We start from the raw sequence: 23446 nt of genomic DNA, 5'->3' as shown, positions 1-23446 counted from the left end.
CACGGCGCTGCGGACCCGGGGTCGATCCTGGCCCGGGGTCGGTCCCGGCCCCGGGTCACTGTCTGTGTGTAGTTTGCACATTCTCCCCGTGTCTTCATGGGTCTTACCCCCACAACCCAAAAAGATGCGCAGGGTAGGTCGATTGGCCACGCTAAAATTGCCCTTAATTGGAAAAAGGAATTGGATACTCTAAATTTTTTTTTTAAAGTGCCAGATTTCTGTCGCTAAAGGGACATCAGTGAACCAGATGTGTTTTCATGACAAACGCTGATGGTCTCACAGTCACCATTACCAAGGCTGAATCTGTATATTCCAGATTTAGTAGTTGCTGGTGTGTGAACCGATGCCCTCTGCGGCATCACCATTTCGCCAGCGCCTCCCTCCTTATGACACCTGATACTGCGCAAGGGGCTCCGGCGGGCAAGTTAGTGGTAGTTGTTCTGATTGTGTGAGCAGTTGGGATGAGGGTTCTGGCCTCCTCCCTTGTGTGGTCTCCGCCGTGGCATTGCGGCTCATCGACGCGCACCTTGGAGTGACCCACCAACCACCCCCCCCCCCCCGGTGGACAGCGACGGACCATCTTTCAGAATCAGCATTCCACTTAAAACCACACCACGTTCCGGTGTGCATGTTGCGAGTGTGGTGAAGCGTCGCCACCTACTGGTGGTGCAGTGTGTGTGCGGCACAAAGGTCATGTGATGGCAGTGTCGCAGTTGACTGGTTCAGAGCAAGTCATCTGATATTATCCCATTTAGGTGCATCAGTGAACTCCCACAGCTCGGCAACCTGTGCGTCTAGGTTGGTAGGAGTTCAAGGCAAGCCCCTGGGGGATTTCCTGCTGTAGTAAGTGCCTCGCCATGTAACTTGCTTGTATTTTCTGTCAGTCAGCAGGCCCAGCACGCTCATTTATCTCTGACACCCCAGAAACCGCCTCCTTTGCTGGGAGTCAAATCAGGCCGTTTGTCAGACTGGTCCATCCCGGTGTTTAAGTTTCCACATGACTCTTCACCTTCACTCCCATCAGCATTCGAGGCCTTATCCAGTCTCGGCTTAAATGCTTCTCAGTTATCTGCCTTCGCCACTCCCTGTGGTTAGCGAGTTCCACGTTCTCACCACTCAGACGTTTTCCCCCTGAATTCCCCCGTGGTTTTCATAATGACTCTCTTCGATTTACGTTGCCTGGTCTTGGGCTTGCCCCACAAGTGGAAACATGTTTTCCATGTGTAAAAATTATGGGATGTGGGCTAGCTCAGTATTTATTGCCCATCCAAGGGCCTGATTGCCCTTCAGAAGGTGGTGGTGAGCTGTCTTCTTGAACCGCTGCAGTCCATAAGGTGTAGATGTACCCCGGGTGCTGTGAGGGAGGGAGCTCCAGGATTTTGACCCAGTGACAGTGAAGGAACGGCCGATATATTTCCAAGTCAGGGTGGTGAGTGGCTCGGAGGTGAACTTCCAGCTGGTGGGGCTCCCAGGTCTCCGCTGCCCTTGCCTTTCTAGATTGTAGTGGTCGTGGATTTGGGAGGTGCTGCCTGAGGAACGTTGGTGAGTTACTGCAGTGCCGCTTGTAGATGGTACGTACGGCTGCTACTGTGCTTCAGTGGTGGAGGGAGTGGGCTGCTTTGTCCTGAATGGTGTAAAGTCTCTCGAGTGTTGTTGGGAGCTGCACTCATCCAGGCAAGTGGAGAGTATTCCATTACACGCCTGACTTGTAAAGGTAAAGTCGGCGTATTTCTAGATGACCGTAGGCTGCTTTCTCCTTTGAGGGGGAGAGCTGACTGATAGTGATTTAACCTGAGGATGACAGCACATCAGGCAAGGGGCAAGGTTGAGAAGGTGGGGATTGAACCCGCGCTGTTGCCTGGGCTCTGTATCACAAACCAGCTGTCTAGCCAAGTGAGCTAAACCGGCCCCCACTTGGCTAGTGCCTTGTAGATGGTGGACGTTCTTTGGGGAGTCAGGTGGCGAGTTACTCGCCGCAGGATCCCTAGCCTCTGACCTCATAATGTTAAAGCCCTCCTATTGTGTCACCATTTCGGCTTCTCGGTGCTCGTGGAAAGCGCACCAGCTCGTTCTGTCTTTCCTGGTAGTCATAGCCCAGCAGTTGTGGTGCCATCCTTGGTGACTCTTTCGTGCATCTTCTCCAACGCTCCTCCAGAGAGACCAGAGCTTGGGTTAACTTAGTTCTTCTAAAACACGCGAGCTGCAGAGTTGGGGCATGGGCTGGGATGTATCGGGGACACCATTGTCTTGTTTCTCTTGTGCTGCCTTCCCCGATTGTTTGTGCCAACTTGTTTACTCTCCACAGCTTTGAGCATTGGGAGCGCCCTGTCTGCACCGCGTAATGTACTCACCGTGCCAGGGTCAGCACTGCGTCCTGTGCAGGGAACTCGCCGCTAGATGCCAACCTGAGGGGAGACAGGACACCTTCGGACCTCCAGCGGACCCCCTCTTCTAACCCAGTGGAATCCCACCTAAGTGTAAGTGCTCTCTGTCTGCTGTTCCCGGGCAGGTTATGTCATTGAATGAATGTCAGACGCCGACACGGCGCACTGTACAACCATGCAGCACACGAGGCCAATTGTGCCTCAACCCTTGACAAGAATCACCAATGTAGTGGTGGCACAGTGCTTAGTACGGCTGCCTCACAACGCCAGGGACCTGGGTTCAATTCCAGCCTCGGGTGACCATCTGTGTGGACTTTGCACTTTCTTCCCGTGTCTGTGTGGGTTTCCTCTGGGATGTGCAAGTTAGGTGGATTGGCTATGATAAGTTGCCCCTTCGGGATGTGCAGGTTAGGGGATGGACAGGGGAGTGGTAGGGTGCTCCTTCGGAGTGTCGGTGCAGAATCAATGGGCAGTGTTTTCAATTGAACCTGTTTTCGGACAAAGCGCTCCACAACTGACTGAGGGGAAAGAGCTCTTCGCCTCTCTGGCACTGATACAGATCTGTGTCACCCTGGTTACTGACCTTCCTGCCACAGTTTCTCTGCATCTACTGAATCACAACCCTTCGAAATTTTCAACACATCCATCGCGTCTCCTCTTGACTTCCTCTGCTGTTGGGAGAACAACCACCGGCTTCTCGGGTCTCTCCACATGAGCTGAGGTCCCTCATCCCGGTGCCATTCCAGTAGATTTACCCTCCACCATCTCCAAGGCATTGGCAGGCTCAGTGAGTGGGCAGAAAACCGGCAAATGGGATTCTCGGCACAACATCGAGGGCCGAAGGGCCTGTTCTGTGCTGTGCTGTTCTATGTTCACCGTGGGAAAATGTGAGATTGTTCATTTTGGAAGAATGAGAAGGCGGATTATTATTTAAATGGAGAGAGACTGCAGAAAGCTGTAGCATAAAGGGACTTATAGAATTTACAGTGCAGAAGGAGGCCATTCGGCCCATTGAGTCTGCACTGAAACCCAGAAAGCTCGCATACAGGTGGAGAAGGTAATGGGGAAGGCAAATGGAATGTTGTTTTTTCTTTCAAGGGGGCTGGAGCATAAAAGTGAAGAGGTGTTGGTGCAACTGTACAAGATACTAGTGAGTCCACAGTGAGAATACGGTAAACAGCTTTGGTCCCCTTATTTAAGGAGAGATATATTATTGGAGGCAGTACAGAGGAGGTTTACTAGGATATTCCCGGGTATGGAGGGACTGCCAGACGAGGAATGATTAAACAAGTTGGGTTGTAGCTCAGCAGAATGAGAGGTGATAGATTGAAACAAACCAGATTCTGGGGGGTGTCATGTGAGAGTACCTGTAAGAAATGGGTGTTTAAGAAATGTACCTTTAAGAAATGGGTGTTTATCAGTGATGCCAGAGTGTGGGTGGAGCTGGGCTGTCTGTCAGCTTTTTACTTCTGTTTTAGGCTGTTTGCTGCAGGGTGTGTTTTAGTTTCATTTTCAGTGTTGGAGCTGAAGCCAGACAAAGCAGGTGTACTGTTGATCTCTCTGCCATCAAAAGACTATCTCTTGATCATTTGGTGAATTCAGAATTATAAATGTTCTCAGTAGTGAATGTTAACCTAATGTGCTTCTGTTGAAAGGTGTTTCTTCTGTCTTCTGGATGTTGTTTGGGAAGTTATTAAGGATCACTTAGTGTTGTATTCTTTGGGGATTGTATTTGAATTAATGGTTGCTAAGTTGTTCACTGTATATTTTAAAAAGGTTAACTTGAGTTCATAGAATAAACATTGTTTTGCTTTAAAAAATACTTTTCCATTTTTGCTGTATCACACCTGTAGAGTGGGCCGTGTGCTCCCCATACCACAATCTATTAAAAGTTATGGGTCAGGGGAACTCCATGATACACTTTGGGGTTCTCTAAACCCTGGCCCATAACAGGGGTGAGACAGGGTAAATGTTGGGAGAATGGTTCCACTCATGGGAGAGTGCAGGACCAGAGGGCATAGTCGCAGAATAAAGGGGTGCTCATTTAAGACGGATTTAAGGAAGACTTTCTTCTCTCATAGTGTGGTGAATCTTTGGAATTCTTTAACCCAGGAAGCTGTGGAGGCCGAGTCCCTGAACATTTACAAGGCTGAGATCGATAGGTTTTTAATCAGCTGGGGAATTAGTTATGGTGATAAGGCAGGAAAACTGACTTAGTGCAAATGCACATGGGATACAGGGTGTTTTGATAAGGTGGATTCATAATTAGCTTAGGAGACAGAGATTGATGACAGATGGCTGCTTTAGTGTATGGATGCCAGTGACCAGTGGCGTACCGCAGGGATCCATGCTGGGCCCATGTTGTTTGTCACTTATATAAATGACTATGTGGGGGGTAGGATGAGTAGGTTTATGGATGACACAAAGATTAACAGTGAGGTTGAGTGTCTTGGGCAACAAGGAGATATAGATGGGATGGTCAAATGGGCGGATAAGTGGCGATATGGAATTTAACCCTGAAAAGTGTGAGGTGATGCACTTTGGAAGGAGTAATTTCACAAGGAGGTATATGATGAAAGGTCTGACACTGGGAAGTTCCGAAGGACAAAGGGATCTTGGAGTGTTTGTCCATAGATCTCGGAGGGCAGAAGGACAGGTTAATAGGCTGGTGAAAAAGGCATAGGGGTTACTCACTTTTATCAATCGGGGCGTAGATTACAAAAGCAGGGAGGTCATGTTGGATCTGTATCGAACTTTGGTGAGGCCACAGCTGGAGTACTGTGTGCAATTCTGGTCGCCACATTATAGGAAGGATGTGATTGCACTGGAGGGGGTGCAGAGGCGTTTCACCAGGATGTTGCCTGGGATGGAACATTTAAGTTAGAAAGAGAGGTTGGATAGACTAAGGTTGTTTTCTCTGGAACAGAGAAGACTGCGCGGCGACCTGATTGAGGTGCACAAGGTTATGAGGGACATGGACAGGTTGTTCCACTTAGTTGAAGGGTCATTTACGAGGAGACACCAAGTTCAAAGTGAGGCATGGGAGGTTTAGTGGGGATATGAGGAAAACCTTTTTATCCAGAGGGTGATAACTGTCTGGAACACACTGTTGGGAGGATGGTAGAGGTAACAAGGAAGTTAGACAAAGGAGAACCAGTGGAGGTGATCTATTTAGATTTCCAGAAGGCCTTTGACAAGGTGCTGTATAGGAGGCTGATAAACACGTTAAGGGAATGATCCTGGCATGGATAGAGGATTGGCTGACTGGCAGAAGGCAGAGAGTGGGGATAAAGGGGTATTTTTCAGGATGGCAGGTGGTGACTAGTGGTGTACCTCCGGGCTCACTGTTGGGACCACAACCTTTCACAATATACATTAATGATCTGGAAGAAGGAACTGAAGGCACTGTTGCTCAGCTGGCAGTTGATACAAAGATATGCAGAGGGTCAGGTAGTATTGAGGAAGCAGGGGGGCTGCAGAAGGACTTGGACAGGCTAGGAGAGTGGGCAAAGAAGAGGCAGATGGAAAGTAGCAAAAGGACAGGAAATGAGACACCTCCAAATAAAACACTTCCTCCGCAAAGAGACAGTAGGGTACCCTGGGGCCCCAGAAACCACACTACTAGAGGACCTGATAGGCCCAAGCAACGAGAAGGGGGGGCTATGTGGGAAAATATACGGACAGCTACTGGACAGAGCCCGGACTCCACTGGATGAGACTAGACAAAAATGGGAGGACGAACTGGGGACAGAGGTAGGATGGGGACTCTGGAGCGAAGCAGTGAGCAGGGTGAACTCCACCTCCTCCTGTGCAAGGCTAGGCCTAATGCAGCTCAAAGTGGTGCACAGAGCGCACCTGACCAGAACCAGAATGAGCAGGTTCTTCCTGGAGGTGGAGGACAAATGTGAGCGGTGCCAGAGGGGCCCGGCCAACCACACCCACATGTTTTGGGCTTGTCCCAAACGTGCTGGGTTCTGGACAACCTTTTCCGAGGCAATGTCCGAGGTTGTGGGGGTGAGGGTGAAGCCGTGCCCGAGAGTGGCAATCTTCAGGGTAGCGGAGCAGCCAGAGTTACACATGGGGAAGGGGGCCAACGCCCTCACTTTCGCTTCCCTAATCGCACGCCGGAGAATCCTGCTCGGCTGGCGATCGGCAGACTGGCTCGCTGACCTTTTGGAGTTTCTCCGCCTGGAGAAGATTAAGTGCGCCACCCGAGGGTCGGAAGAAGGCTTCCTGGATACTTGGGCACAGTTTGTCAGCCTGTTCCAAAACCTGTTCGAGGCCAGCAACGAGGAGTAAGCCCATAAGAATTTTAAAAAAAAACACCAAGATAGAGGAGGTATCAAAAGACTGCGCAACCCGGGGGAGAGGCGGAAGGAAGGCGGTGAAACCAAGAGAATTGGGGGGGGGGGGCTTTTTTCCCCCCATTCTGTCCGCAAAACAAAAGCACAGCTGAAGCCGGGGGGGGAGAACGGGACAACGGGGATGGGGGAGGAACCATAGACTGATCCAGAGGGCAATGAAATGCACATAGGGTCAGTTAAACGAAGGACTAAAACCTCTTTGTATAACAAATTTTATTAGCGCGGGCAAGAAAAATGTGATGTGTATATATACAACTGTCTATAAATATGAGAAATGCCAAGAAGAAGATTTTTATAAAAAGCGGCAGATGGAATACAATGTGGAAAAGTGTGAGGCTATGCACTTTGGTAGGAATAATGGGGGCATAGACTATGTTCGAAATGAGGAAATGCTCATTTCCCCATGCTCAAAAGCCTTAGAGGTCCTAGTTCAAGATTCTCTTCAGGTTAACGTGCAGGTTCAGTCAACAAATAGGAAGGCAAATGCAATGTTAGCATTCATGTCGAGAGGGCTAGAATACAAGACCAGGGATTATTTCTGAGGCTGTCTGAGGCTCTGGTCATTTGGAGTATTGTGGGCAGTATTTTGGGCCCCCGTATCTAAGGAAGGATGTGCTGGCCTTGGAAAGGACCCAGAGGAGGTTCACAAGAATGATCCCTGGAATGAACAGCTTGTCATAAGGAGTGTTTGAGGACATTAGGTGGATTCGCCGCACTAAAATTGCCCCTTAATTGGAATTTTGTTTTTTAAATAGGGCCCTTGGTATCGCTGGATGCGCGAACTGACCATTGCCTTCCATCATGTTCGTACTACTCAGACAAGACATGATGCCATATAGCTCTGTAAATAGGAAACGCCAGCAGAAAGAAATAGGGTTACCTGGCCCACTGTCGGAAAACCGCCCAGGGTTTGGGGATGGAGTGAATGAGGGGCTGAATTCCTCCTCGTGTGCTACCGAACTGGATTGAGATGGGTTCAAGGGCTTGAAGAAATTTCCCCCTCAAATAACTTGGTAGCTCTCAGAAATGTTGCAATAGGAGTAAGTTATTGAAGGACAATCATGCAAAAATTATGACATAGTTGGATGTCAGGATCTGTACAAACCCAATCTGTACAAACATCCTGTCCTGTTTCAAACCAAGAGACATAATGTGCAGAAGGGAGCAGTGTTCTGAACTTGGGTGAAGGGAGTTTTACTCTGTATCTAACCCCGTGCTGTACCTGTCCTGGGAGTGTTTGATGGGGACAGTGTAGAGGGAGCTTTACTCTGTATCTAACCCGTGCTGTACCTGTCCTGGGAGTGTTTGATGGGACAGTGTAGAGGGAGCTTTACTCTGTATCTAACCCCGTGCTGTACCTGTCCTGGGAGTGTTTGATGGGGACAGTGTAGAGAGAGCTTTACTCTGTATCTAACCCGTGCTGTACCTGTCCTGGGAGTGTTTGATGGGGACAGTGTAGAGGGAGCTTTACACTGTATCTAACCCCGTGTTGTACCTGTCCTGGGAGTGTTTGATGGGACAGTATAGAACATAGAAAATACAGCACAGAACAGGCCCTTCGGCCCACGATGTTGTGCCGAACCTTTGTCCTAGATTAATCATAGATTATCATTGAATTTACAGTGCAGAAGGAGGCCATTCGGCCCTTTGAGTCTGCACCGGCTCTTGGAAAGAGCACCCTACCCAAACTCAACACCTCCACCCAACACCAAGGGCAATTTTGGACATTAAGGGCAATTTATCATTGGCCAATTCACCTAACCTGCACATCTTTGGACTGTGGGAGGAAACCGGAGCACCCGGAGGAAACCCACGCAGACACGGGGAGGACGTGCAGACTCCACACAGACAGTGACCCAAGCCGGAATCAAACCTGGGACAAAGAGGTTTGCTGTACCTGTCCTGGGAGTGTTTGATGGGAACAGTGTAGAGGGAGCTTTACTCTGTATCTAACCCCGTGCTGAACATGTGCTGCGAGTGTTTGATGGGACAGTGTAGAGGGAGCTTTACTCTGTATCTAACCCCGTGCTGTACCTGTCCTGGGAGTGTTTGATGGGACAGTGTAGAGGGAGCTTTACTCTGTATCTAACCCCGTGCTGTACCTGTCCTGGGATTGTTTGATGGGACAGTGTAGAGGGAGCTTTACTCTGTATCTAATCCCGTGCTGTACCTGTCCTGGGAGTGTTTGATGGGACAGTGTAGAGGGATCTTTCCTCTGTATCTAGCCCCGTGCTGTACCTGTCCTGCGAGTGTTTGATGGGGACAGTGTAGAGGGAGCTTTACTCTGTATCTAACCCCGTGCTGTACCTGTCCTGGGACTGTTTGATGGGGACAGTGTAGAGGGAGCTTTACTCTGTATCTAACCCCATGCTGTACCTGTCCTGGGAGTGTTTGATGGGACAGTGTAGAGGGAGCTTTACTCTGTATCTAACCCCGCGCTGTACCTGTCCTGGGAGTGTTTGATGGGACAGTGTAGAAGGTCTGCCCCCTCAGGTGGGTTGTAAATAATACTGTGGCATCATTTTGAAGACGAGCAGGCATGCACGTTCTACTCGGTGACCTGGCCAATATTCATTCCTCGATCAACATCTAGCGAAACAGATTCTCTGGTCATTGACACGTAGCTGTCTGTGGGAGTTTGCTGTGTGTAAAGTCTGCTGTGTTTCTGAGTCACTGCACTTCAAAAGTGCTTAATTCATCCTGAGGTTATGAAAGTGCTATTGATGCAAATCTTTATCTGACTCAACCTCTGCCCTTTTTAGCATAACTACTCAGCATAGGAGACTTCCGGTGGCGACCATGGAGTGAGCGGTCGCACATCCCGCTCATGGCTTTTATGCCGGATTGTTGCAGGAATTTTGTGGAGGAAGGGTGTAGAAGCAAGAACAGAAGAAAGGGACCCCCAGTTTATGGAGCTGCGGCCCAGGGGTCACCGGAAAAGAATGAACCAGACGGTGGTGGCGAGTGAGGAGCGGAAAACGCGCATGGGGATGGCGACGATCAGGGTCGGACCCCGTCAGCTCAGTGGTTGACGGATCAGCTTCTGAGCTTCTTAAATGAGAAGTTCACCCAACAGCGGAAGGAGAGTGCGGAGGACCTGGCCCCGGGCGGAGGACCTGGCCCCGGGCGGAGGACCTGGCCCCGGGCGGAGGACCTGGCCCCGGGCGGAGGACCTGGCCCCGGGCGGAGGACCTGGCCCCGGGCGGAGGACCTGGCCCCGGGCGGAGGACCTGGCCCCGGGCGGAGGACCTGGCCCCGGGCGGAGGACCTGGCCCCGGGCGGAGGACCTGGCCCCGGGCGGAGGACCTGGCCCCGGGCGGAGGACCTGGCCCCGGGCGGAGGACCTGGCCCCGGGCGGAGGACCTGGCCCCGGGCGGAGGACCTGGCCCCGGGCGGAGGACCTGGCCCCGGGCGGAGGACCTGGCCCCGGGCGGAGGACCTGGCCCCGGGCGGAGGACCTGGCCCCGGGCGGAGGACCTGGCCCCGGGCGGAGGACCTGGCCCCGGGCGGAGGACCTGGCCCCGGGCGGAGGACCTGGCCCCGGGCGGAGGACCTGGCCCCGGGCGGAGGACCAGGCCCCGGGCGGAGGACCTGGCCCCGGGCGGAGGACCTGGCCCCGGGCGGAGGACCTGGCCCCGGGCGGAGGACCTGGCCCCGGGCGGAGGACCTGGCCCCGGGCGGAGGACCTGGCCCCGGGCGGAGGACCTGGCCCCGGGCGGAGGACCTGGCCCCGGGCGGAGGACCTGGCCCCGGGCGGAGGACCTGGCCCCGGGCGGAGGACCTGGCCCCGGGCGGAGGACCTGGCCCCGGGCGGAGGACCTGGCCCCGGGCGGAGGACCTGGCCCCGGGCGGAGGACCTGGCCCCGGGCGGAGGACCTGGCCCCGGGCGGAGGACCTGGCCCCGGGCGGAGGACCTGGCCCCGGGCGGAGGACCTGGCCCCGGGCGGAGGACCTGGCCCCGGGCGGAGGACCTGGCCCCGGGCGGAGGACCTGGCCCCGGGCGGAGGACCTGGCCCCGGGCGGAGGACCTGGCCCCGGGCGGAGGACCTGGCCCCGGGCGGAGGACCTGGCCCCGGGCGGAGGACCTGGCCCCGGGCGGAGGACCTGGCCCCGGGCGGAGGACCTGGCCCCGGGCGGAGGACCTGGCCCCGGGCGGAGGACCTGGCCCCGGGCGGAGGACCTGGCCCCGGGCGGAGGACCTGGCCCCGGGCGGAGGACCTGGCCCCGGGCGGAGGACCTGGCCCCGGGCGGAGGACCTGGCCCCGGGCGGAGGACCTGGCCCCGGGCGGAGGACCTGGCCCCGGGCGGAGGACCTGGCCCCGGGCGGAGGACCTGGCCCCGGGCGGAGGACCTGGCCCCGGGCGGAGGACCTGGCCCCGGGCGGAGGACCTGGCCCCGGGCGGAGGACCTGGCCCCGGGCGGAGGACCTGGCCCCGGGCGGAGGACCTGGCCCCGGGCGGAGGACCTGGCCCCGGGCGGAGGACCTGGCCCCGGGCGGAGGACCTGGCCCCGGGCGGAGGACCTGGCCCCGGGCGGAGGACCTGGCCCCGGGCGGAGGACCTGGCCCCGGGCGGAGGACCTGGCCCCGGGCGGAGGACCTGGCCCCGGGCGGAGGACCTGGCCCCGGGCGGAGGACCTGGCCCCGGGCGGAGGACCTGGCCCCGGGCGGAGGACCTGGCCCCGGGCGGAGGACCTGGCCCCGGGCGGAGGACCTGGCCCCGGGCGGAGGACCTGGCCCCGGGCGGAGGACCTGGCCCCGGGCGGAGGACCTGGCCCCGGGCGGAGGACCTGGCCCCGGGCGGAGGACCTGGCCCCGGGCGGAGGACCTGGCCCCGGGCGGAGGACCTGGCCCCGGGCGGAGGACCTGGCCCCGGGCGGAGGACCTGGCCCCGGGCGGAGGACCTGGCCCCGGGCGGAGGACCTGGCCCCGGGCGGAGGACCTGGCCCCGGGCGGAGGACCTGGCCCCGGGCGGAGGACCTGGCCCCGGGCGGAGGACCTGGCCCCGGGCGGAGGACCTGGCCCCGGGCGGAGGACCTGGCCCCGGGCGGAGGACCTGGCCCCGGGCGGAGGACCTGGCCCCGGGCGGAGGACCTGGCCCCGGGCGGAGGACCTGGCCCCGGGCGGAGGACCTGGCCCCGGGCGGAGGACCTGGCCCCGGGCGGAGGACCTGGCCCCGGGCGGAGGACCTGGCCCCGGGCGGAGGACCTGGCCCCGGGCGGAGGACCTGGCCCCGGGCGGAGGACCTGGCCCCGGGCGGAGGACCTGGCCCCGGGCGGAGGACCTGGCCCCGGGCGGAGGACCTGGCCCCGGGCGGAGGACCTGGCCCCGGGCGGAGGACCTGGCCCCGGGCGGAGGACCTGGCCCCGGGCGGAGGACCTGGCCCCGGGCGGAGGACCTGGCCCCGGGCGGAGGACCTGGCCCCGGGCGGAGGACCTGGCCCCGGGCGGAGGACCTGGCCCGGGCGGAGGACCTGGCCCGGGCGGAGGACCTGGCCCGGGCGGAGGACCTGGCCCCGGGCGGAGGACCTGGCCCCGGGCGGAGGACCTGGCCCCGGGCGGAGGACCTGGCCCGGGCGGTGGATTCGATCAAGGCGGTGGTTGACCACGTGGAGACGAGACTGGCAGCCCAGGGTCAGTGACGATGCAGAGGTTGGAGGAGCTGGCGGGAGAGCAGGAGGAACTGTCCACCTCGATGGCAGCAGAGAGTGGGCTGATGCGTGACCAGCAGAAGAGGCTGTTGGAGAAAGTGGAGGACCTGGAGAATCGTTCTCGGAGGCAGAACATCCGAATCGTGGGTCTGCCGGAGGGAATCGAAGGATTGGATGCTGGTGCGCATGTGGGGAAGATGATGGAGAAGCTGCTTGGGGAAGGTGCGTTTGATCGACCGCTGGAGGTGGATTGGGCCCACAGGGCACTGATGCGCAAAGCCCAAGGGGGGTGAGCCGCCGAGGGCGATGGTGGTACGGTTGCATCGGTTCCTGGACAAGGAACACATTATGAGGTGGGGCAGGCAGACGAGGCGATGTACATGGGAAGATGTCGAGACCCGGGTGTACCAGGACCTGGGAGCAGAGCTCGCGAAGAGGAGGGCGAGCTTTAATAAGGTCAAGTCGGCTCTACAAGAAGGGCATAAAGTTTGGACTCCTGTACCCGGCCCGCCTATGGGTGACCTATGGGGGTTGAGAGTGTTACTTTGGCTCGCCGGAGGAGGCTGCGGGCTTTATGAAGGAGAATAGACTGACAGGAGAAGGAGGATCTTGAACTTTGACTGAGGAGAACTGAGCTATGTTTTATAAAACTATGGATTTGTGCTGCTTGGACCTATTTCGGGGGTTTGTTTGTTTATTGCCGTTTGTTTTCCGGTTCTGTTTGGGGTTATGCTGGTGTATAGTAATTTGTAAAGGGAGGAGGGGTGGGCCTTTGTGCCTTGGGAGGGATTGTTTGTTTGTTTTTGCTTCTTGCCTTTGTTTCGACTGTTTGCACTAAGAGCGTGGGGAGGGGAACCAGTGGGGAGGGGTAAGATGTTAGGCGCCATGGGCTGGGGCTGCCAGGCTAGCTGGGAGGGCTAGTTCACGGGTGAGCTGAAGACCGATGTGGGGATGGGAGAGGGAGGGGGGGGGCTGGCCAGACTACTGACAGGGAGGGGACTTTCAAATTGGAGGAGGAGGAGGGTTGATGACGTTGGTTGCCCGAGGGCGGGCCAGGGGAGGTGCGGGACATGGGCTGAAGACTGGCCTAGGGGAGGTCTGGTCGGGGGGGGGGTGCACCCCGACCAGCCTGGTCACGTGGAACGTTCGGGGACTGAATGGGCCAGTCAAAAGGGCCCGTGTGTTTGAGCACTTGAGGCAACTGAAGGCAGGCGTGGCTATGTTGCAGGAGACACATTTGAAGGTGAGGACCAGATTAGTTTGAGGAAGGGATGGGCTGGGCAGATGTTCCACTTGGGGTTAGACTTTAAAACAAGGGGGATGGCGATCTTGGTTAATAAACGTTCGAGGTGGGGAAGATAAGAGGTCGGCAGGGGGGGGGGTAGATATGTTATGGTTAGTGGGAAGCTGGAGGGAATGGCCATGGTGTTGGTAAATATATATACCCCGAACTGGGATGATGTTGAGTTCGTTAGGAGGATGCTGGGGAAGATCCCAGACGTAGATTCACATCGACTGATTATGGGGGGAGATTTCAACACAGTCCTGGATCCGAGGTTGGATCAATCGAGTTCCAGGTCTGGGAAGGTATTGGCTATGGCAAAGGGGCTGCGGGGGTTTATGGAGCACATGGGGGGGGGTATCCGTGGAGATTTGGGAGGCCGAGGAGTAAGGAGTTTTCATTCTACTCCCATGTGCATAAGGTGTATTCCTGGATAGACTTCTTTGTGTTGGACGAAACGCTGCTGGCTGAGGTGGTAGGTGCTGAATATTCAGCAATTGTGGTGTCAGACCCCACGCCCCACACTGGGTAGACCTGTAAGTCAACAAAGGTAAAGCCCAGCGGCCGCAATGGAGGTTAGATATGGGGCTGTTAGCGGAGGAGGAGGTGTGCGAGGGGTGAGGGAGGCCATTCGGGGATATCTGAAGATGAGTGACACAGGTGAGGTGTCGGCGGGGGTGCTTCAGTGTCTCCCAATCTTTATCCCCAAGGCATTTTTTAGGAAAGTGAACGTGGCGATCCCGGGTTTTATATGGGCTGGGAAAGCCCCGAGAGTGAAGAAGGTCCCTCTTGAGCGGGGGCGCGGGAAAGGAGGCTTGGCCCTTCTGAACTTTATTAACTACTACTGGGTGGCTAATATTTCAATGGTTATTTAGTGGGGGAGGGGTCGGTGTGGGAGCGAGTGGAGGCGGCATCTTGCAAGGACACGAGTCTGGAGGCTCTGTTAACGGCACCTCTGCCGTTCTCGCCAGCTCAGTACTCCACAAACCCAGTGGTAGCGGCAGCCCTGAGAGTGTGGGGGAAATGGAGGTGGCACATGAGACTGGAGGGGGCGTCGGTGTGGTCACCGATCTGTGACAATCACCTGTCACAGGTGAGGACAGGGGAGAGGAGTAGAGCATTAGTCATTGGAGACTCCATAGTTAGGGGGATAGATAGGAGATTCTGTGGGAACGAGAGAGACTCGCGGTTGGTGTGTTGCCTACCAGGTGCCAGGGTGCGTGATGTCTCTGATCGTGTTTTCGGGATCCTTAATGGGGAGGGGGAGCAGCCCCAAGTCGTGGTCCACATAGGTACCAACGACATAGGTAGGAAAAGGGATAGGGATGTAAGGCAGGAATTTAGGGAGCTGGGGTGGAAACTTAGATCTAGGACAAACAGAGTTATTATCTCTGGGTTGTTACCCATGCCATGTGATAGCGACACGAGGAATAGGGAGAGAGAGGAGTTAAACACGTGGCTACAGGGATGGTGCAGGAGGAAGGGTTTCAGATTTCTGGATAATTGGGGCTCATTCTGGGGTCGGTGGGACCTATACATACGGGATGGTCAATACCTAGACCAGAGGGGTACCAATATCCTGGGGGGGAAATTTGCTAATGCTCTTCGGGAAGGTTTAAACTAGTTCAGCAGGGGCTTGGGAATCTGAATTGTAGCTCCAGTATACAGGAGGTTGAGAGTAGTGAGGTCATGAGTAAGGTTTCAATGTTGCAGGAGTGTACCGGCAGGCAGGAAGGTGGTTTAAAGTGTGTCTTCTTCAATGCCAGGAGCATCCGGAATAAGGTGGGTGAACTTGCGGAATGGATTGGTACCTGGGACTTCGATGTTGTGCCCATTTCGGAGACATGGATAGAGCAGGGACAGGAATGGTTGTTGCAGGTGCCGGGGTTTAGATATTTCAGTAAGCTCAGGGAAGGTGGTAAAAGAGGGGGAGGGGTGGCATTGTTAGTCAAGGACACTATTACGGTGGCAGAAAGGACGTCTGATGAGGACTCGTCTACTGAGGCAGTATGGGCTGAGGTTAGAAACAGGAAAGGAGAGGTTACCCTGTTAGGGGTTTTCTATAGGCCTCCGAAAAGTTCCAGAGATGTAGAGGAAAGGATTGCAAAGATGATTCTGGATAGGAGCGAAAGCAACAGGGTAGTTGTTATGGGGGACTTTAACTTCCCAAATATTGACTGGAAACGCTATAGTTTAAGTACTTTAGATGGGTCCGTTTTTGTCCAATGTGTGCAGGAGGGTTTCCTGACACAGTATGTAGATAGGCCAACGAGAGGCGAGGCCATATTGGATTTGGTACTGGGTAATGAACCAGGACATGTGTTAGATTTGGAGGTAGGTGAGCACTTTGGTGATAGTGACCACAATTCGATTACGTTCACTTTAGTGAGGAAAGGGATAGGTATGTACCGCAGGGCAAGAGTTATACCTGGGGGAAAGGCAATTATGATGCGATGAGGCAAGACTTAGGATGCATCGGATGGAGCGGAAAACTGCAGGGGATGGGCACAATGGAAATGTGACGCTTGTTCAAGGAACAGCTACTGCATGTCCTTGATAAGTATGTACCTGTCAGGCAGGGAGGAAGTGGTCGAGCAAGGGAATCGTGGTTTACTAAAGCAGTCGAAACACTTGTCAAGAGGAAGAAGGAGGTTTATGTAAAGATGAGACATGAAGGTTCAGTTAGGGCGCTCGAGAGTTACAAGTTAGCTAGGAAGGACCTAAAGAGAGAGCTAAGAAGAGCCAGGAGGGGACATGAGAAGTCTTTGGCAGGTAGGATCAAGGATAACCCTAAAGCTTTCTATAGATATGTCAGGAATAAAAGAATGACTAGGGTAAGAGTAGAGCCAGTCAAGGACAGTAGTGCGAAGTTGTGCTTGGAGTCCGAGGAGATAGGAGAGGTGCTAAATGAATATTTTTTGTCAGTATTCACACAGGAAAAAGACAATGTTGTCAAGGAGAATACTGAGATTCAGGCTACTAGACTAGAAGGGCTTAAGGTTCATAAGGAGGAGGGTGTTAGCAGTTCTGGAAAGTGTGAAAATAGATAAGTCCCCTGGGCCGGATGGGATTTATCCTAGGATTCTCTGGGAAGCTAGGGAGGAGATTGCTGAGCCTTTGGCTTTGATCTTTAAGTCATCTTTGTCTACAGGAATAGTGCCAGAAGACTGGAGGATAGCAAATGCTGTCCCCTTGTTCAAGAAGGGGAGTAGAGACAACCCCGGTAACTGTAGACCAGTGAGCCTTACTTCTGTTGTGGGCAAAATCTTGGAAAGGTTTATAAGAGATAGGATGTATAATCATCTGGAAAGGAATAATTTGATTAGAGATAGTCAACACGGTTTTGTGAAGGGTAGGTCGTGCCTCACAAACCTTATTGAGTTCTTTGAGAAGGTGACCAAACAGGTGGATGAGGGTAAAGCAGTTGATGTGGTGTATATGGATTTCAGTAAAGCGTTTGATAAGGTTCCCCACGGTAGGCTACTGCAGAAAATACGGAGGCATGGGATTCAGGGTGATTTAGCAGTTTGGATCAGAAATTGGCTAGCTGGAAGAAGACAAAGGGTGATGGTTGATGGGAAATGTTCAGACTGGAGTCTTACTAGTGGTGTACCACAAGGATCTGTTTTGGGGCCACTCTGTTTGTCATTTTTATAAATGACCTGGAGGAGGGCGTAGAAGGGTGGGTGAGTAAATTTGCAGAGGGACTCGGAGCCTCCAAAGTCAGGAGTGCGGGTCAGCGGCATGGCGGGGTTTCTCAGGCTGGAAAAGATTAAGTTCACCTTGAGAGGCTCAATTCCGGGGTTCGCCCGGAGGTGGCAGCCGTTCATCGACTTCCTCAAGGAAAATTGACCGTCTGCAGAGGGGGGGGGGGGGGTGGAATGGAGGGGGGCGGGGGTGAAAGGGGAGGCATAGCAGTGAAGAATAGGGGCGGGGAATCTTAGGTATGGGGAGCTAGGACAGGGGGGAAGTTGGGTGTGTTATTGTGGGGTTTTTGCGTGTGTTAGACCACTCTGTTATTTAGAATGTTAATGTGTTGAAATGTCAAAATTATAAATGCCTCAATAAAATGTTTTCTAAAAAAAATCTACTCCGCAAAGAGAGCAAAATGGAGAACAATTGGTAACAGGATGTAACTGGCCAAATTAGTGTTTTCACATATTTAGTGATTTATTATTCATTCTACTTGTAATAGTGCAAGGTCCAAAAAAAAGATAAGATCGGTATACAATTCTCCTCAGTCGCCTCTATGTTATTAAATACATGCAGCCCATCACAGGCCAGCAGGTTGGACAAGGTACTTGCAACAGGCGTGTGTCTGTGCCCCTGCGCGTGTCTGCGCACCCCTGCCCGTCCCTGTGCCCAGCCCCACGCGTGCGTGCCTGTGCCCAGCCGCCTGCGCCCGCCCCCCCACGTGCCCCCCCCCCCCCGCGCCTCTTGTCACTTGTCTGATTGGCTGGAGATTTGCATTGAGGAACTTGGAATGCAGATATCTCCAATATGGTTATCTCCACGGAGGGACCTGTGGTGGAGATATTTTGAGTCATTCAATGGCGAGGGATTTGGTTATACGTGTTTAAACCATTTTTCCCCCTCATTAAATGTTTTCTTTCTGCAACAGATTTCTGGCCTTGATTGTTCCTTGTTTTTCAATGAGGTTTCTCTCTGTTCTCTCAATAGATCCCGGCCTGCCCCACCCAGCCCCCACCAAACGCCATGGAGGGTGGGCCTGTGGGGAAAAGTTCAAAGGCCAAAAGAAGCAGCTCTTGTGCGCCTGCAAGCAAATCGAAAGCACGAACAAGCCGGGCCGGTATCAAACCACGTCTGTGGGAAGGTCAGGATGTGTTGGCCCGGTGGACAGATGGCTTACTCTACCTGGGGAACATCCGGAAGGTTGAGGGACTATTTGGTTGCATCCGGAAGGTGAGGGACTATTTGGTTGATGCCAGGATTGGGGAGGTAGGGGATGGGTGTTCAGACCAGCTCAAAATGGCAGCTCCCTCTCAAGAGGTGGATGTAGCAGATGTTCACTATGATGATACCAGTATGGGAAGGTTACCCCTATCAGGCAGGGTGAGACTGCTTTCTCCGGGAAAGAGGAAGCAAAAGGAGTGACCGATTGGATCTGAAAGACTGTTTCCATGGTAGATGTTGCCACGGTAAGGGGGAGATGGTGGCATGGCGATGATATCTTTGGAGTAGCAATCCAGAGGCCCAGGCTATTGCGCAGGTGGGGACAAGGGTTCAAATTCCACCACGACCGCTGGTGAAATTAAATTCAATTAATGAAATGTGGATTTAAGCAAAGCGGGTCTTTTTTTAATGGTGGCCCACGAAACTATTACTGAATGCTATAAAAATCAAGCTGGCTCACTGATAGCATCCTTTAGGGAAGAAAATCTGCCACCCTTGCCCATGGTGGGAGGCTTTTCAAGGATTTTGGGGGATAACGCAGGCTGCGCTGCCTGGGCTCTGTGGATTCCACTTACCCTCTTTTTTTCTCTTCCTTTCACGTTCCCTCGCTCTTTTAGGTGGACCGGTGGAAGCAGATCCTTCTCGTTCAGTTTGAGGACAACTCTGAGTTCTGGGTGATGTGGAAGGACATCTATCCCTGTGAGTATAAGACCATAAGATCTAGGAGCAGAAGTGGGCCATTCAGCCCATCGACCTGCTCCGTCATTCAGTGAGATCATGACTCACCTGTTACAATAATCCTCAATAATCCCACTTTATCCCAATAGCCCTTGATTCTTTTTGCTGACTGAAACCTGTCTCAGCCTTGAACTTACTTAACGGCCTAGCCTCTACAGCCCTCTGCTGCAAAGAATTCCACAGATTCGCTACCCTCAGAGAACAAATTCTCCTGAGCGTTCAGTGTTCATGGGGGAAGTGGTGACTTAGCGGACTACAATCCAGAGGCCCTAGACCTTTGCTCTGGAGACACAGGTTAAAATTCCAGCACGGCAGCTGGTGGAATTTCAATTCAATTAATTAAATCTGGGCTATTGTCGATCTTTGTAAAAAAAAAAACACACCATCTCGTCCACTGATGTCCTTTAGGGAAGGAAATCTGCCGTCCTTCCCTGGTCTGGCCTACCTGTGACTCCAGGCCCACAGCAATGTGGTTGACTGTTAATTGCCCTCTGAAATGGCTGAGACTTTGTGCAAGGGGCAATTAGGGGTGGGCAATAAATGCTGGGCCCAGTCAGTGAAACCCACGTCCCACGAATGAATAAAAAAATGAACCGGTCAACCATCCTATATTTATAACCTATCAAATTCTAACAGGACTAGACAAGAAGGATGTTCCGATGGTGGGTGTGACCAGAACCAGCGGTCACAGTCTGAGGATATGGGTAGACCACTTGGGACAGATGAGGAGAAATTTCTTCACCCAGCGAATGGTCGGCCTGTGGAATTTGTTACCACAGGAAGTAGTTGAGGCCAAAACGTTGTATTTTACAGGAAGCAGTTAGATATAGCATTTAGAGCAAAGGGGATCAAAGGATATGGGAGGGGTGGTGGGGGGGGGGGGGGGGGGGGGGGGGAGGTGGGATTAGGCTATTGAATTGGATGATCAGCCATGATCATAATAAAAGTTGGAGCAGGCTCGAAGGGCCGAATGGCCTCCTCCTGCTCCTATTTTCTGTGTTTCCTCCCCTGGTTCACAGTGGAACCTTTCACTTGATGGAAGAATATATGGGACAGACTTTGAATGTTGCTGAAGAGTGAAAGAGACATGTTGCTGAAGCTTTTCATTGTGCAGTCGATCAGGACAAACACAAGAATACCAAATTTCAAACCCTCAACAATTTACATGACAGGAGAAAAGGGTTGATTGACAAATGAACCTGGTTGCCAAGCTCCCTGTCGGAGGGCTTCTAGTTCCCTGTGAACTAAGGTGTCGTTATGGAGAAACAAAGGAGAACGAATGGCTCTCCAACCGGAGTTTGGGGAGCCTGTTGTCCTCCATTGTTTTCTCCATGACAACACCTCAGCCACTTGTCAATCAGTCAGCACCCTGTTACTCTTGTAGTATAAGTTGTCATGCTGGTTTGAAATTTGGCATTCTTGGCGTTTGTCCAGATAAGTGTGAAATGAAAAGTTTCTGCAACTAATTCTCTTTTTGGCAATGTTGAAGTTCTGTACCACCAAGAGCAGATGTGGCTCACTCTTAACTGCTCTCTGAAATGGTCCTCGCGAGCCACTCAGTTCAAGAGCAATTAGAGATGGCCCAGCTAGACAAGAGGGACCCTTGCTTTTTAGTTCTGCCTTTTTAAGTGCCCTGTAAACGATTGAGGACAGTTCTGCTTTCTACCTGTACATTTGCTGATGTTGTGCCGCTGCTGATGTCCTCATTTTGATTATAAATGTAGGGAGGTTATGCTTCAGTTGTACAGGGCATTGGTGAGCACATCTGGGGTAATGCCTACAGTATTGGTCTCCTTATATAAGGAAAGACCTAAATGTGTTGGAAGCAGTTCAGAGAAGGTTTACCAGACTAATATGAGGAATGGATGGAGAAAAGGTTATACAGGTTGTGCCTGTATCCACTGGAATTTAGAAGAGGCAACTTCATTGAAACATACAAGATCCTGAGGCGGTGGAGGTCTTGACGGATACAAGCCAAGCCTGTCCAACTTCTCTCATGGACAACCCGCACATTCCAAGTATTAGTATAGTGTTAGCCCTTGTCATTTTCCAAATTCAAACTGGGCAGCACAGCAGCACAAGTGGCTAGCACCGTGGCTTCACAGCGCCAGGGTCCCAGGTTTGATTCCCCGCCGGGTCACTGTCTGTGCGGGTTTCCTCCGGGCGCTCTCTCTGTCTTGCGCTCCCTCTGTCTTGCGCTCCCTCTGTCTTGCGCTCCCTCTTGTCTTGCGCTCCCTCTGTCTTGCGCTCCCTCTGTCTTGCGCTCCCTCTGTCTTGCGCTCCCTCTGTCTTGCGCTCCCTCTGTCTTGCGCTCCCTCTGTCTTGCGCTCCCTCTGTCTTGCGCTCCCTCTGTCTTGCGCTCCCTCTGTCTTGCGCTCCCTCTGTCTTGCGCTCCCTCTGTCTTGCGCTCCCTCTGTCTTGCGCTCCCTCTGTCTTGCGCTCCCTCTGTCTTGCGCTCCCTCTGTCTTGCGCTCCCTCTGTCTTGCGCTCCCTCTGTCCTCTCTCTCTCTGTCCTCTCTCTCTCTCTCTGTCCTCTCTCTCTCTCTCTGTCCTCTCTCTCTCTCTCTGCCCTCTCTCTCTCTCTGTCCTCTCTCTCTCTCTCTGTCCTCTCTCTCTCTCTCTGTCCTCTCTCTCTCTCTCTGTCCCTCTCTCTCTCTCTCTGTCCTCTCTCTCTCTCTCTGTCCTCTCTCTCTCTCTCTGTCCTCTCTCTCTCTCTCTGTCCTCTCTCTCTCTCTCTGTCCCCTCTCTCTCTCTCTCTGTCCCCTCTCTCTCTCTCTCTGTCCTCTCTCTCTCTCTCTGTCCTCTCTCTCTCTCTCTGTCCTCTCTCTCTCTCTCTCTGTCCTCTCTCTCTCTCTCTGTCCTCTCTCTCTCTGTCCTCTCTCTCTCTCTGTCCTCTCTCTCTCTGTGTCCTCTCTCTATCTCTCTGTCCTCTCTCTCCCTCTCTCTCTGTCCTCTCTCTCCCTCTCTCTCTGTCCTCTCTCTCTCTCTCTCTCTGTCCCCTCTCTCTCCTGTCCTCTCTCTCTCTCTCTGTCCTCTCTCTCTCTCTGTCCTCTCTCTCTCTCTCTGTCCTCTCTCTCTCTCTCTGTCCTCTCTCTCTGTGTCCTCTCTCTCTCTCTGTCCTCTCTCTGTCTCTCTCTCTCTCTGTTCTCTCTCTCTGTCCTCTCTCTCTCTCTCTCTCTGTCCTCTCTCTCTCTCTCTCTGTCCTCTCTCTCTCTCTCTGTCTGTCCTCTCTCTCTGTCCTCTCTCTCTCTCTCTCTCTCTGTCCTCTCTCTCTCTCTCTCTCTCTCTGTCCTCTCTCTCTCTCTCTCTCTGTCCTCTCTCTCGTCTCTCTCTCTGTCCTCTCTCTCTCTCTCTGTCCTCTATCTCTCTCTGTCCTCTCTCTCTCTGTCCTCTGTCTCTCTCTCTGTCCTCTGTCTCTCTCTCTGTCCTCTCTCTCTCTCTCTGTCCTCGCTCTCTCTCTGTCCCTCTCTCTCCGTCTGTCCTCTATCTCTCTCTGTCCCCTCTCTCTCTCTGTCCTCTGTCTCTGTCCTCTCTCTCTTTGCTCTCTCTCTTTGCTCTTTGCACGCTCTCTTGTGCGCTCTCTCTATCTCTCGCTCTATCTCTCGCTCTATCTCTCTCTCTCTCTCTCTCTCACACACACTCTTGCTGTCTCTCTCCAGCATTGCTAGCATCTCTCCCTAATACGTTCCTAAACAACTTGCATTCCGGCCCACTGTGCTTTATTTTGAATCATGATCTCTCTCTCTCTCTCTCTCTCTCTCTCTCTCTCTCCCGCTCCTTCTCCCCTTCCTTCTATAACCCTCGACTCTCTTGTCTATCAAAAATCTATCTAACTCCGCCTTGAATAAATTCAATGACCCAGCCACCACTGCTCACTGGGCAAGAGAATTCCAGACTGACGACCCTCTGAGAAAAGATTTCTCAGTGTAGGACCATTATCACCACAAGATCATAGTCTCACCTGGCCTTCTGTGCTTGGAGCTCACCGACCTTATTTACCACACACTTTGCGTTCACATAGGTGCACAGCGTACTTCATTTGGATCTTACTGTGTTTGCATGCTTGTCCTCACTGCATCGCTCCCAGTTATAGCACAGTTTGCTGACCATGCTGTG

The 23446-nt window shown here is 53.7% G+C and overlaps 1 protein-coding gene across 2 annotated transcripts in view; it reads left to right on the top strand.

Annotated features, from left to right (window-relative positions):
- The first annotated feature begins 823 nt into the window (after positions 1–823).
- Positions 824–23446, top strand: part of phf1 (PHD finger protein 1) — a 65603-nt gene continuing 42980 nt past the window's right edge. Inside the window, exons 1-4 of one of the 2 annotated variants that reach the window (XM_072475467.1) lie at positions 824–843; positions 2306–2477; positions 18359–18571; positions 19210–19291. In XM_072475467.1, the coding sequence (XP_072331568.1) occupies positions 18395–18571; positions 19210–19291 (259 nt within the window). In that variant the 5' untranslated portion in view covers positions 824–843; positions 2306–2477; positions 18359–18394. The remainder of the gene's footprint in view (positions 844–2305; positions 2478–18358; positions 18572–19209; positions 19292–23446) is intronic. The other variant, XM_072475466.1, reaches the window with a different exon arrangement.

The sequence above is a fragment of the Scyliorhinus torazame genome, chromosome 14 (genome assembly GCF_047496885.1).
Source record: "Scyliorhinus torazame isolate Kashiwa2021f chromosome 14, sScyTor2.1, whole genome shotgun sequence".
Taxonomy (NCBI): Eukaryota; Metazoa; Chordata; class Chondrichthyes; order Carcharhiniformes; family Scyliorhinidae; genus Scyliorhinus; species Scyliorhinus torazame.
This window is presented reverse-complemented; position numbering and strand designations above follow the sequence as displayed.